The 14,610-nt window shown below is 45.4% G+C and overlaps 1 protein-coding gene and 1 non-coding gene across 2 annotated transcripts in view; both read right to left on the minus strand.

Moving 5' to 3' along the window:
- The window catches only part of mei1 (meiotic double-stranded break formation protein 1), a 37,335-nt gene that overhangs the window by 4,361 nt on the left and 18,364 nt on the right, over positions 1-14,610 (minus strand). Inside the window, exons 20-27 of the mRNA XM_076266664.1 lie at positions 14,498-14,610; positions 11,180-11,363; positions 9,936-10,040; positions 9,402-9,512; positions 5,968-6,131; positions 3,670-3,754; positions 1,756-1,940; positions 244-325 (exon numbers count right to left, since the gene is read on the minus strand). The exon at positions 14,498-14,610 is cut by the window's right edge and continues 172 nt beyond it. Of these exons, the coding sequence (XP_076122779.1) occupies positions 244-325; positions 1,756-1,940; positions 3,670-3,754; positions 5,968-6,131; positions 9,402-9,512; positions 9,936-10,040; positions 11,180-11,363; positions 14,498-14,610 (1,029 nt within the window). The remainder of the gene's footprint in view (positions 1-243; positions 326-1,755; positions 1,941-3,669; positions 3,755-5,967; positions 6,132-9,401; positions 9,513-9,935; positions 10,041-11,179; positions 11,364-14,497) is intronic.
- LOC143103380 (Z30 small nucleolar RNA) lies at positions 4,146-4,241 on the minus strand. The gene has a single exon (XR_012982798.1). It is a non-coding gene; the product is annotated as a Z30 small nucleolar RNA (small nucleolar RNA).

Genomic DNA, 14,610 nt, shown 5'->3' on the forward strand with positions numbered 1-14,610 from the left:
TGTGGCCAATTCAAAGATGAATACAAGCACTATGAAATGGGGTATAACAAAGATGAATACTAGCACTATGAAATGGGGTATAACATATATATATATATTAGGTCCTTTCACAAATGTCCCCAGGCATTCAAGCTCTCATAGCACATGCACATATTTAAACTTAAACACTACACACTCCCCAAAAGTGGCATTGGAACACAGTACTCCCCCCCAACATACACACACAAACTGATTCTTCATTACCTGTGGAGGGGCATCTCTTATGCAGGAAACCCATTAGTGACCTTAGACAGTTCACAGACACACTGAGCAGTCCCTCCTGCTTCTGCAAAACACACACACACACACACACAGACACACACAGACACACACACACACACACACACACACACACACACACACACACACACACACATAGGTGAGACAGAAGAAAGACTGAGACAAGTGCTGAATAAAACATCACGCTATCTGAGTTACGGCAGAGCTGTGTCCAAAAATAAAGAACTAGGCCAGAGCGCTACAGAGATGAACAGCACCAGGACTCCAGTTTCCCCTCTGTGGGCACATTTACACACATACACACACACACACACACACACACACACACAGACAGCATACACACACACACACACAGACACACACACACACACAGACAGCATACACACACACACACACACACACACACAGACAGCATACACACAAACACACCTCCCTGTGTGTTCACATATGTTTTGTACGTGCAGATGCATACTGTACAACCCTCCCCACACAAACCCATAGCCAGACAGAATGTGGTCAGCATGCAGCTGACCACAGAGAACAACACAGCACAGCCTCCCCCTAGCAGCGAGACCGAAGCTAAGAGACAACTTCTGGCAAGAACAACTGCAGCCTTCAGCAGCCCCGGCCCTATTGATCCCAAAACCCAAGCCTTTTCCCTGAGGCACAGAAGCAACACCGTGTAAGCAGTACTCCGCAGAACAAGATAAACAAGACGCTAAGGGGGCATCTAAGGCTGGGGAGCTCCAGAGAGCACAGAGAGACAGGGTGTGAGCAGAGAAGGGAGTTGCATCATATCGGAGTAATTACCCCCGTTTCAAAGAGCGAGAACTGGCAGAGATGGGAAAGTGTTATATGATGCATTAGTTGAGAGGGTAGAGCAGAGAATGCAGTGACTAGAGGCTGGTCAGTGTGAGTAGGCAGCGAATAAAGTCTGAGACTGCAGAGGGTAGAGGCTGAGGGTGCAGGGAGTAGAGGCTGAGGGTGGAGGGAGTAGAGGCTGAGGGTGCAGGGAGTAGAGGCTGAGGGTGCAGGGATTAAAGGCTGAGGGTGGAGGGAGTAGAGGCTGAGGGTGCAGGGAGTAGAGGCTGAGGGTGCAGGGAGTAGAGGCTGAAGGTGGAGGGAGTAGAGGCTGAGGGTGCAGGGAGTAGAGGCTGAGGGTGCAGGGAGTAGAGGCTGAGGGTGCAGGGAGTAGAGGCTGAAGGTGGAGGGGGTAGAGGCTGAGGGTGCATGGGGTAGAGCCTGAGCAGTAAATGAGAGGAGGACGAGCAAACAAAGGAAATAAACCACCCACGCAAGCACTGCAGTTAACAGCTGCTATATCTGTATGAAAGAGTCCGGACACAAACCCAAAACCAAACCTTTTTTAGTGTGTGAAACACTTTTACTCTTGGCCCTTTCTTCTCTCCTCAGCAGTGTGTGTGTGTGTGTGTGTGTGTGTATGGGTCTGTGTGTGTGTGTTGGAGAGTAAAGGACCTGCAGCAGGAGGCCGTGGAGGGCGGCGACGAGAGCGTGGGCCCCGTGGGAGCCCAGCGGGTGCAGGGCACTGTCGACAGGCTGTAGGGGGCGCTGTCTCACCCCGACGGCCCCCTCCTCCAGCTGCAGCAGGGGAGAGGCCAGCTCCACATCCAGCATTGCCTGCAGCAGCCGCACCAAACAGGCTGAGAGAGAGAGAGAGAGGTACAGAGAGATAGATAGAGGGAGAGAGAGAGAGAGAGAGAGGGGAGGCAGAGAGGATGTGGTGGAGAAGGATACAGAGAGAGAGAAAGAGAGGGAGGGAGTGAGTGAAAGAAAGAGAGATAAAGACAGAGGGTGACAGAGATGAGAAAGCAGGAGAAAACAAACTGAATGGAACAAATTGGGATGAGAAAATGAGAAATTCTGAGGTGGGAAATGAGCTGGCAGAGAAGAGTAAAGGGCAGCAGTACTGGGGAAGAGACAATGATACAGGAGGGAGGAGAGCCAGCAACACAGGAGACGAGAGGAGATGAGAGGAGAAGAGAGGCGAGGAAAAGACAGGAGAGGAGAGGAGAAGAGAGGAGAGGCGAGGAAAAGGCAGGAGAGGAGATGAGAGGTGAAGAGAGGAGAGGCGAGGAAAAGACAGGAGAGGAGAGGAGATGAGAGGAGAAGAGAGGAGAGGAGAGTAGATGAGAGGAGAGGAGAGGAGAGGAGAAGAGAGGAGAGGCGAGGAAAAGACAGGAGAGTAGATGAGAGGAGAAGAGAAGAGAGGAGAGGAGAGTAGATTAGAGGAGAAGAGAAGACAGGAGAGAGGAGAAGAGAGGAGAGGAGAGAGGAAAAACAGGTCTGGCGATACAGAGGAGTTACTCAGTGAAACAGTGAGGGACGGGGAGTGGGACTCACACAGAGCTGCAGGCCAGCAGATTAACACTAATGAATCTTTTGTCGTCATGTGCGTACTCTGAGATAACACCTCACACACAGACGGCAGCACTCGAGTGCAGAGTGAGAGAGTGCGAGAGAGAGAGAGAGAGAGACAGAGGACTGAGATAATGAACGCCACAAATACAAAAAAAAAGACAGAAAAGAAAAGAAGATGGAGCCGTAATTGGCATGCATTAGTCTCTTAAGCACTAGAGACATCAGAGGTAATTAGTGAGTGATTCTTATCGCGACTGTCAATGGCTAGATGGAGATGGGGGCATTTAGTTCTGTCTAGTCATTATGGAGACACTGCTTAACTCATTGAGTGCCTTCCTTCCCATGCGTTGAGTGCCAAAAACGTAATATTAAGTTTTTAGCTTTTTTTTTTAAATTATGAAACTAGACACTCTAACACACCTTATATGTGATTTTGGGAACTCTGTGATGAATGGAAATGAAATATATGATGATCGAAAACTCATGAAATCACATAAAAATCTGGACATTTTATCTGGACATTTTATCATAACTCGGTTGCCGCTTTGGGTCGAGTCAGTGACGCTTCCCGGAAAGTTTACAGGTAACACTTCATATTTCATGAAAGACGTTATATCTCCATTTCTAGAAAAAAACAGCGATTTTGATGAAAACTAGCCACTGTTTAGCTTGGGATTTCCCAGGAACAGAGGCGTGTAGAAATACACGGTTTGCACCCACTGAGAGCTTAAAGTCTCACCTTTTAAACGAGCCATTGTATGTGTTCATAGCTATAACACAAAATATGCTGTGGTTGTACAAAAATCATCAACAATGGTCTAGATTGCTGGCACTCTAGGACAAAGCTTCCGAAAACAGCTTGCCATTCAATGAGTTAAAGGAAGTGACTTTGAGCGTGGCGGCTGGACCGAAGGTGCAGCACTGCCACTGCGGAATGCATAATTCAGGGACCTTAGGTGGGACTGAGATCCAGGGGTCATTCTAACTTGGTACTGGTTCTTTGTGGTTTACCCAGAGAGAGGTTGTCTGCATGTCTCTTCCCGCAGCTCAGGAGCTGCACCATGGCACCCAGATCCACTCGGACACACCTGTGCACCTGCAGGGAGGAGGGGTCAGAAGGGAGAGGAGAGTTTGAAACTGCTTCAAGTGATGGCCTACATTATCCAGAACACATCAGTTCCAAGGATGAACTCCAGTATAGAAGTAGATTTCCAAGTCATTTTGCTTTATCAGTGCTTTATAAGTTCCTCTCTACTGTATGGTCATAATCATTATGATTATGTTTTATCAAGTGATTACTTTTACATTTTACTCATTTAGCAGATGCTTTTATCCAAAGCGAATTACACATGTCAATTATATTACAAAGGCCATTGTCCCCAGAGCAACTCGGTGTTAAATGCCTTACGAGCCCAGCTCCTTAGCACTACGCTACCACTGCTAGGTAAAACTTAAAGCTAACATCTTCATCCCACACATTTCCTCGTCAGCTCAGAGAGAAGATTAGTGTCCTCATATCCTGGTCAGAGCTTACCCCGGAGGGAGCAATACCAGGTCAGACACAATCCAATCTCATCAGTGCTAGACACCCAATCTTATGCCAGTGCTGGGATTTGAACCCATGCACTCCTGAACTACAGGAAGCCCTTGGATTCTAGTCCTGACACTTTACCTATTGAGCCACAAGTGTTAAATGTTTCGGAGTGTCTATTTACACCCCTGGTACAAATAGACTTGGCCACACAGCTGAGCTATTCACACCCTGTGACATAACAACAAAAAGACGTTGCTCACGCGCACAAAAAACATGGCGGACATTCGTTTTTTCGTCAGCAGAAAGTGACGAATTCTGAAAGGTTTCGGCACTAATATATGTTCAAATTAAGTTTTAGATTGAAAAGTTGTGTTTTATTTTCTTAATCTTTGTTCAGTGAACACATACAACTGTCATGAATATGACACTCAGGCCTATAAACTATAAGTTTACCTGAAAACACCCATCAAGATGTGGAAGCGGATAGTGCAGTAGTCACAGACACGGTTTAGTACGTGGGAGACCGGGGTTCGATTCCCGCATGCGTTTTGGCAGAGTGAGTGCGCACGTGTACCAACGTCTCTGGAGAGAAGGCGCGCAATTTGAACAAGAAATCGGTTCTCAAACGGAAGTTTTGATTGCAACAATTAGCTAGTTCATGCACCAGGGTGTAAATAGCATACATTACTATATACACCAGGGTACGAATAGCATCCACTTCTAACTATACATTGATGCAAACAGCATACCTTATTCAGAGTGTCTATTACACAGCTGAGCTATTCAGACCCTGTGACGTAACAACAAAAACATGTTGCTCGTTTTTTAAAAAATTTTTTTTTTATTACATTGTGTGATCAATATGCCAGAGTAAATGCACAGGGGTGTAAATAACATACACTGATATTTGTACCAGACGGGGTATTAATAGAACACATTGCTGTGTGCACCGGGGTACGAATAGCATATATTGATATTTGTACCAGACGGGGGTACGAATAGAATTCACTTCTAATTGCACCAGGGTACGATTAGCATACACAAATAGCCTTACCCTAAATGTTTTCAGTTAAGTTCCCATTAAACCATTTCGTTATTGTCCTCTCTATGGAATTTAGGAAAAATCTTTAGACTTCAACACAGATTTAGAAAGCAATGCATAATTAATTGTCTCTCTGTATGCGTTCATGATAATGACCTAAACAAATTGTAAAAGCAGAGTTAAAATTATGTAAATCATTTATCATAATTCATTATTCACAAACCCTGAATTTCAGAGTACATCTTGAAGGTCAAATGTTCCCTGAGCCCAATGTCTGATTAAAGTTTGGGTACCACTGCTCTGCAGGACCGAGACATTGTATCTGGCCGTTACTGTGGCTGAGGCTGTTTCCATGGAGACCTGCATCGCAGGAAGAGGGCTTTCTGGGAGAGGTGCATATCCATGTGTCTATGTGTGCTTTGAGTGCATCTGTATGTTTTGTTCAGTCAGTTTTGGGAACTAACTCTCCTGCAGAGACAGTTGAAGACTTCCTTTGAGTGTGAGAGCTGACACTGAAACAGCGTAAAAAAAAGAGTGTTTGTGTGCGGATCTGTGTGGGTAAATATTTCAGAGGGACTGTATGTGTGTGTGTGTGTCACTTGTGTGTGTGTGTGTGTGTGTGTGTGTGTGTGTTTGCAAGGACGAAGGGAATATTGAGCATGAGTGAGGGGTTAAGTAGAGAATAGTGTCGCTGCTGGCGTTGAGTATTGTGTGTGTGTGTTACGTGAAGCACCTGAGCAGAATGTGTGTGCTGGAGGATGATGAGGGAGGACAGCAGCAGACGAGCGCAGCTGAGCAGACTGGACGGAGGAGAAGAGAAGGAAGAAGAGGAGGATAGGTCCAGCAATGCCTGTATCTGCTCCATCAGCCCAGTGTTACACAGCAACATGGACACAGCTGCATGAGAGAGAGAGAGACAGAGAGAGAGAGAAAAAGAGAAGAGAAAGAGAGAGAAACAGCAAGAGATAAAGGGCATGGAGTGGAGGGAGTGGAAATAAAATAGTAAAAGAGATCAAAGCAAGGACAGAAGCAGGGAGCGGGAGCGAGATGGAGGTAAAACATGTAGCAGCCAAACAGTGCAGAATCATGGACTGAATGTAATACTTGAGTAGTTCAGCTGTACTAAGTATATATACTTTTTTGATCCCGTGAGGGAAATTTGGTCTCTGCATTTAACCCAATTGGTGATTTAGTGAAACACAAACAGCACACAGTGAACACACAGTGAGGTGAAGCACACACTAATCCCGGTGCAGTGAGCTGCCTGCTTCAACGGCAGTTCAATGGCACTCGGGTGTGGGGTTAGGTGCCTTGCTCAAGGGCACTTCAGCCGTGGCCCACTGGTCGGGGCTCGAACCGGCAACCCTCCGGCTACAAGTCCAGAGTGCTAACCAGTGGGCCACGGCTGCCCACTCAGATCAGTCACAAGCTGAGTTTGAATCGTCCACTTAATCACTCGCTCAATCATTCACCCACTACATAGAAACCTCTCTTGAGTTCACCATTTCAAACACAGCTATGGTTGCTCAGGAGCTCATGCACCTTGAGCTGGCCCTTATGTATAGCACTTAAAGACCCAGCCATTTATTGCAGTACTAAATCTACACATGTCTGCACAATGATACTAAAATTCTGGTCTGCATTAATTGGGTATTTACTGTGCTGAGAGTGTGGAGTGCATCACTCGAAGTATGTGTTTAGCATCAAAGTCACGCACTGTTGTGCCGTGAGTGTTGATGCTCTTGTGTGGATGGGCCTGTTCTTATGCCTGCAGGAATGTGCAAAGTAAAGCATAGGACAAGGTCACTTCTGGTTCTGCACCTGAGGTGTGTGGGCGAAGACACACACAGATTGCAATACTGTTTGTGCACAGGTTCCCTGACTAGATGCACACAATATGATATTGACTTTTGAAATGGAGCCTTTTTTCAGTGAATGGCTGTAAATGGGTTGCAAACAAGTTTAAAAATATCATTGAGAAACACAGTGGAAATGTACCAGGAGACTTGGCCAAGTCTTATTTTCTGCAGGCTGTGCTTGTATGGCTATGCTTGTGGCACATACAAATGAGAAATGAGTGTGGTCAGTAATCCAGAACAATGTTAGTATAAAGGATTTCACCACTGATCCATAGCAAAAACAATTTCCTTATAGACAAGTTGTATTTCCCCAAAACAGTCTGAGCTCTTAATCAATACAGTTCATCTCAGTGTTTGTGAAAGGTATGATAAAATGGAATCACTAAAAGAGCTGAAGATCTTTACCGAATCCAACGAGACCGGACGGATTCGGTCGTGTTCGGTCTTAATTTCATCATTTTAGACAGGCTCGGGCATACCGGCTTGCGCGGTAAATGAGTGGTCAGGTGATGCGTTTCGATTAGCGGGAGAAAGATGCGAAAATGGATGCTGAAGAGGTGAAACGGATGCTGGCGTTTGGGTTGCACCGGCAAAGCAAGCATGACCATGTGCATAATGAGAATAATGACCCAGTGGGTTATGTGAAATGCAAAAGATGCGACATTCTGTTAAAGTACGACAGCAAAACGATTTTGTCACTGATAAGCAGTGTTTGGAATAACGCCGTTTAAAAGAATGGCGTTAGGTAACGACGTTATTTTTTCAGTAACGAGGTAATCTAACTAATTACTTTTACCGTTACAACGCCGTTAACGTTACTGGACGTTAAATGCGGTGCGTTACTATGCATTGATTGAATAAACTGTGTAATCTGAACGCACCCCTGGCTCACAGCTAGTGAGGAGGTGGGTTAATAACGACGTAGGCTAATCGATTATGATTGGCTAAGGCAGAGTCATGTTTCATGGTAGCCAATCAGAGCCAGTGTTTTTACACACTTGTCAGCACACGCGCCACACACGCAACAGCTAAAATAAAGATTTGACGAAAAAGCAGGGGTCTGGAGCAATCCGATGAAAAGTTGGCATTTTCAAGGTGGAGATATAAGCACTACTTCAAATTCATTGTGGTCAAAGGCAAGAACGTGCATGTAATGTGTACATTATGTCCAGAAGCGAAGACTTTGTCGACATCCATTGTAAGCAACTCTAATTTAATGAAGCATCTCACACACGCATCTAAAGCTAGTGGCCAAAAAGACCGATACCTCCACCACAGATGATAGCTCGCCATCAACTAGCAAAGAAGGACTTGGAGCAAAGTCCTCCAAGCAGCAAAAGCTAGATCTTTCTGCCTCACAACATAAACCTACCTAACCTAGCATTGGTGATTGTGGAGAGGCGGCTGCAAGCAAGTCCCGTTTTCGTGTCTTTCGTGTTTTATTTCGTTATTGCTAAATACCTCTCTAAGTTTAGAATTTATCTTGAATTAATTTGTTAAGAAAGACTAATTTTTATAGGCACGTAGGCCTATTTATAGGTTAAGTGTATGCTGTAAGTGTGAGTGCTGAGATGTTAAAAAAATTATAAATGAGTCATTCTTGACAAAAGGCAAAAGAGCTGTGCATTTGAATAACGTCGGGCTGTAAACGGGTTCAGGCTTTTAAAAAGCTGTCAATCAAAATGTATACTTATCGGGCTCGAGCTGATTTCTGTTGGGCTCGGGCCTTGTCAGGCCTAACTTTTAAGGCCCGATTTCAGCTCTAAGACAAATTCAAAATGTAGAATTCATTAAATATAACATAAAGGCCCATCAGGTTCCATAATAGCTTAAAGACCATGTAAGCCAAGATTGGATCACTAATTTGCTCATCCATCTGGCTGATGAGTTGTTCTAATTAGATTCAGCTGGTATGAAAATGGTTGACACCAATATGTGGTTAGACAGTTGACAGGGTCAGCTCCTTTGGCCTAAATTGGGTATGCTTTCAAGACAGTAAGTGGACCTGTCTAGTGCATTTGAGAACAGAGCATACCAGTCCTTTTTTCACAATTTTCATACCTAATTTAATACACTGCACTTTTTCTTTTATTTCCTCAGATTTGTCTGGGCGGTAGATGCCATCTTTTTCTGTGGTGTGACAAACTTATTTGGTTTACAGTCTTTAAGAAAATTATTCTTGTGAATATCAGCTGCGAGGTGAATTCATTTTGCATGGACAATGTTGTGTGGTACCACATAGTGTCATATTTCTTTGTATCATAGCATTTAAACAGGACATTGTGTACTGAATGTGTATGTGTCTTACCTCTGTCACTACAGTGAGGGGGAGAGAGAGCAAGGCAACAATACAGGTAGTTAAGAGCTGGTAGGAGAGTTTCATTGTTGTTTGCCTTCAGCTTCCCTGCAAGGTTACTCACTACATGAATAACACACACACACACACACACACACGCACACACACACACACACACACACAGACATTCAGGAATTTCAATAAACCAGCAATTCATGAAGGCCACTCACTCTCTGACAATCAAAATCAAGTACAGTAATTATGGATGGTCAGCAGCCAAAACATACATCCTATTACACTCTCCACTGCAGGGACAACAACAGAAAGCTGTTTGGGTGGCTGTTCAAAGGGGACGCCACACAGATGCAAATGAAGGGAGACACAGAAAGGGAAACGACTGACAGCAGCTGTTCATGTGAGGAGACTCAGACAGACAGACGCAGTGGAGTAGGAGAACATTCAGACATTCTGATGCAGGACGCTGACTGTCTGAGAGATTAGTGTCTGCATGACCTCAGGGTCCCGACACTTGACCTGCGACCTTACCGTGGAAGAGCAGTTTGAAGTCGGTGCCGTCCATCTCACTGGCCGCCGACGGCGCTGTCTGCATCAGACACAACAGCTGCAGGATGAGAGGCAGAGCAGAGGGAGCTGCAGAGACAGACAGAGAGATGGAGGGATGGAGACACGGAGAAAGGAGGAATGGTTAGAGAAAACGGAGAACAACAACGAGGGAAAGACACAAGAGGATGGACAGAAAAACTGCACCAGATGGAGAAGGCGATTAGAAGAGGGAGAGCAATTTAGAGAGAGTGAGATGGATTTTTTTTGCGAGAGAGTGAAAGAGAAAGGGAGCGAAATAGACAGGGGTGCTTCACCTCATCTGCCACCTGTTCTATATTCTTCCCTGCTCACTCCCAAGGCGGTGTGATATAAATGTGTAATGTGTGTAATTTAGGGCTGCAGAGGAGGGGTGTGTTTGACCCGGTGTAGACACTGTTCTGATATGGCCCTCTGAGACGCAATTAAACTAACACCCATCTCAGGGCAAAATTCAGCACTGCATGAGTAATGACACAGGGGAATGGGCCGCCATACAGAGGGAGGGAGAGAAAGAGAGAGAGAGAGAGAGAGAGAGAGAGAGAGAGAGAGAAGGGGAGGGAGGGAATAAAGCGAGAGTGAATGAGAATGTGAATCAGAATAAGAATAAGTGCAGGAGCAGGAAACAGACTGTACGAACAGCGGTTGGCATACAGTAATGGCAGGAAGATGAAGAAAGATATGAGGAAAAAAGCGAATAGAAAAGACCAAAAAAGCCAAAATGAGAGAATACGATGAAGACAGTGTGAAATTGAGTGGTGGTGTCTGAAAGGGAGACATGGAACTAGACACAGAAAAAGAGAAAAAGTTAATGGAACACTGAGTATGAGTATGATAGGGCTTTGTGGCTTCGGGTCACCCTCACTGACTGTCTGCCTGCCTGTTGTTTCTCTGTGTGTGTGTGTGGTTTATCTGTGTGTGTCTGCGTGAGCGTGTGTGTGTGTTTCTGTCTGTCTGTCTGTTGTTTATCTGAGTGTGTGTGTGTGTGTGTGTGTGTGTGTATGTGTGTGTGTGTGTGTCTGCCTGTTGTTTCTCTGTGTGTGTGTGTGTTGTTTATCTGTGTGTGTGTGTGTGTGTGTGTGTGTGTGTGTCTGTCTGTTGTTTATCTGTGTGTGTGTGTGTGTGTATGTGTGTGTGTGTGTGTCTGTCTGTTGTTTATCTGTGTGTGTGTCTGCGTGAGTGTGTCTGACCTGAGGGTCCGGGCCCCTGGCTGCTGCCGGTGCTGTGGCAGGCCAGCCTCTGGAGAAGCTGCAGAAGCGCGGGCCTTAGCAGCGTTGGCAGCGCCCCGTCACTGCCCCCTCTGGCCTGCAGGAGGCACCGCAGCTCGGACAGGGCTCTCTCCGCCAGCCGCTCATCACCGCTGACCACCAGCGTCTGCAAGAAGGACAGACAAAAGACAGAGGTGTAGTGTCAGGTTAGGGTCTTTACATCAGCCATAAGCCTCCTGAGGCCGTCGTTTACAACGATTTCAGAACAGCTAAGCGATGACACAAAGCGGAGGATCAACCAATCATAATCACGAACCAGAACTATAATTTTCATAAAGTACGCTTAATTTGTTCTCTTCACCATCTGCACGAATATACAGTATATATTCATTATTGGAAATATTAAAGTTAGAATGCAGCATAGAAGAGGTCTGCACTATTTCCAAGGTCTATTAGGATTATTAAGATTTTATTAGGATTTCCATTAGCTGATGCAGAGCATTAGCTACTCTTCCTAGAGGCCTAACACTATGTATAATATATTCCACTAAATTCTACATATTACTCTCTCCAGACATTTATGGTTTAATAAAAGATGTCTGGGTTGATCTCCAAACTACCACATCAGAACCGGCAAGTTTCCCACACCAGGGAAGATCCCCGGACCAGGAGGAAACGAGGCGAACGACTAGAGTGGACACAGGAGGGGGGGTGAGGAACGGCCTTGCGAGGGCCAGGCTGGGTATTAATGGGTTAGGGTTAATAAAGTCACTTTGTCTGGCTTGCGGAGGCTGATACAAGAGGTGTATGTTCCGCCAGTATGTTCTGACGGACGGCACATTGGTGCCCCTTGGCAGCGTGCTAATGCCCCCCCCATCTTGGTGCTGGGTGATTTGCTGCTACCCGGTCTCGTTGGCACACGTATCTGGCAGGACTGAGCTATTAAGAGCCAGGGTCCCTGGGGACCATCCTGGAGTGTCTCATAAGCTCTTAGCTATAATCTTTAGTGTCTTCTACACCCACTAATGGTTGGCAAGAGTTGACAATATAATAAATCAAAGGCTGTGGTCTGGCTTGGCCAGCCAGTGTAAGTAAGTTTGGCGAGCATGGTGGCGTCTCTGTTCGCTCCTCTGGTCGAGGAGCGAATAATTTCTGCATGAGGGGAAGCAATCCTCTACAGGTGATCCAGTGTACTCTATAGGCAGTGAATGTGGAAACGTTTAATTTATTTATGTGCCCATGCCATGTCTCTACTCTGACTAGACAGAACCTGAATTGTGCACAAGTATTGTGTCTGTGTTCCCTGGGAAAGGGTGGACAGTACAGCTGCAGCAATACGTTATAGGATGAGACATTATCTTCTGCAATGATTGTAATCATTTTGGATCCTGATCAATTGATACAGAAAGCATATTGATTTTGTGGGCATGCTGCAGTGCAGCAATATACAATATCACCGCAACCAGTACAGGAATGTGAGTGGTACATCATGTCTGAAAAGCTTTTTCCAGAACTTCGCTTGCCTCACTGCCTTGAAGGCTTTGGATCGAGCGCTGGACAGCATCAGAGCATCTATTTCTGTGACAGCTGTCAGAACATAGACAGTTTAGTATGATTAATCAAAGGTACTATGTCCTCTGAGACCTTGTAAGTATACATCAGATTAGGGTTGCAAAATTCCGGGAATTTTCAAAGTTGGAAATTTTCCATGGGAATATACGGGAATTAACGGGAATAAACGGGAATTAATGGGAATAAACTGGGAATCATAAACATAAACCAATCGGATTTTGTTGAGTGGCGTGGTGTATCTTGGTGGTTTCAGTGTTGCTAGCTTAGCACGCTAGTAAACCATAGGCAGAGAATGGGATTCCCGCTAGCATGGTAGCTAGCTTTGTATGCTAAGCTAAGCAAAAATATGAACAAACAAATCATATTGGTTATTATGAAACAAAATGTTAATGTTTGTATATGAAAAAGTAGGAATTACCAAAAATTCCCAGTTAATTCCCGTAAATTCCCATTAATTCCCTATAATTTCCTTTAATTCCATTAAAGTTTCCAATTTGGAATATTTCCAAAATTCCCCAGCTTAACTTACCATGGAAAGTTTCCAGTAAGTTTCCGGAAATTTACCGGAAATTTTCCGCCCCTTTGCAACCCTACATCAGATGCACAACTAGATCTAACATACTGTATGCAGTTCTGCAAGGTTCTTCATATATTTGCAAACTTCTTGCTTGCCATGAACCCCAACCCCGCAACACACACACAGACACAAACACACACACGCACACAAACACACACACACACTCACATTATCCCACTCCCTTCTCAGAGAAGAAAACCAACATCAAACAAAAATGCTCATGCTCACTCTGCTGAGCACACAAGTTGTACATCCCTGGGAGAGAGCTGAGGAGACCTGCAGCACATGGCAACGAGAACAAGAGAGATAGAGAGAGAGAGAGAGAAAGAGAGAGTGATAGGGAGTAGGAGAGAGAGAGAGAGAGAAAACCAAGACAGATGAATCTCAAAGAGAATCTGGGAGAGCACACCACATTTGCTTTCCCTGTGGATTATGGAAGTCAGAAATGTAGGTATTCTGGATCCCCGGGCCTCCCCTGCGAGATGCAAAGCTTCTGCTCTGATCTGTGACAGGGTGTGTGTATGTGTATGTGTGTATGTGTGTGTGTGTGTGTGTGTGTGTGTGTGTGTGTGTGTGTGTGTGTGTGTGTCCCTCACAGCACTCTCGGTCCAATAGCTGAATGAGTCTGCTTGAAGCTGCATCTTCTAACCACAGAAAAGCCTGGCAACATCTCAACATCCAAAGCACTCCAGGCTGCTTGTATGGCAGCAGTCCAAATGAGAGGACTCTCATCTGAAGACTAGATTTAGTGCCCTGTGAATGGTCTGTTCTATACTCTTCTATAGTATCCTATAATGTATAACTGATCTTTCTCTGTAGAGCTCTCATTCTTTATCTGCATATTCTGCATGACTAACACTAGATATAGTGCTCTGTGCACAGTGTGCGGTGTCAGTGGTCTGTTCTATTTTGTTTAATAATATCCTCTCTAATGCATTATCAATCTCTCTCTCTCTCTCTCACTCTCTCCCTCTTTCTCTCTCCCTCTCTCTCCTTCTCTGTGAGTAACTGCTTAGTAATTTAGAGACAAATCTGCATGTCTAATCGGTCCCTGACATCTCTTGCTAGCGACACTGTAGGTGTGACATCCTGTCTGTGTGCTGTGTGTAGTTCGGAGGCGGGGGACTTTGCTGCTGCATTTTTCCCCTCACCATCAGTGTCAGGGTCACATTAGGGTTCTTGTCCAGCACGGCCTGCAGCGCGGATGAGGAAGAGGAGGAGGAAGAGGAGGACGAGTTGACCCCCAACGCTGGTTCTGCTTGGT

The sequence above is a fragment of the Alosa pseudoharengus genome, unplaced genomic scaffold (genome assembly GCF_046254945.1).
Source record: "Alosa pseudoharengus isolate Yale_2024_CS ecotype anadromous, Long Island Sound unplaced genomic scaffold, YU_APseudo_1.1 YU_APseudo_1.1_scf_4, whole genome shotgun sequence".
Lineage (NCBI taxonomy): Eukaryota > Metazoa > Chordata > Actinopteri > Clupeiformes > Clupeidae > Alosa > Alosa pseudoharengus.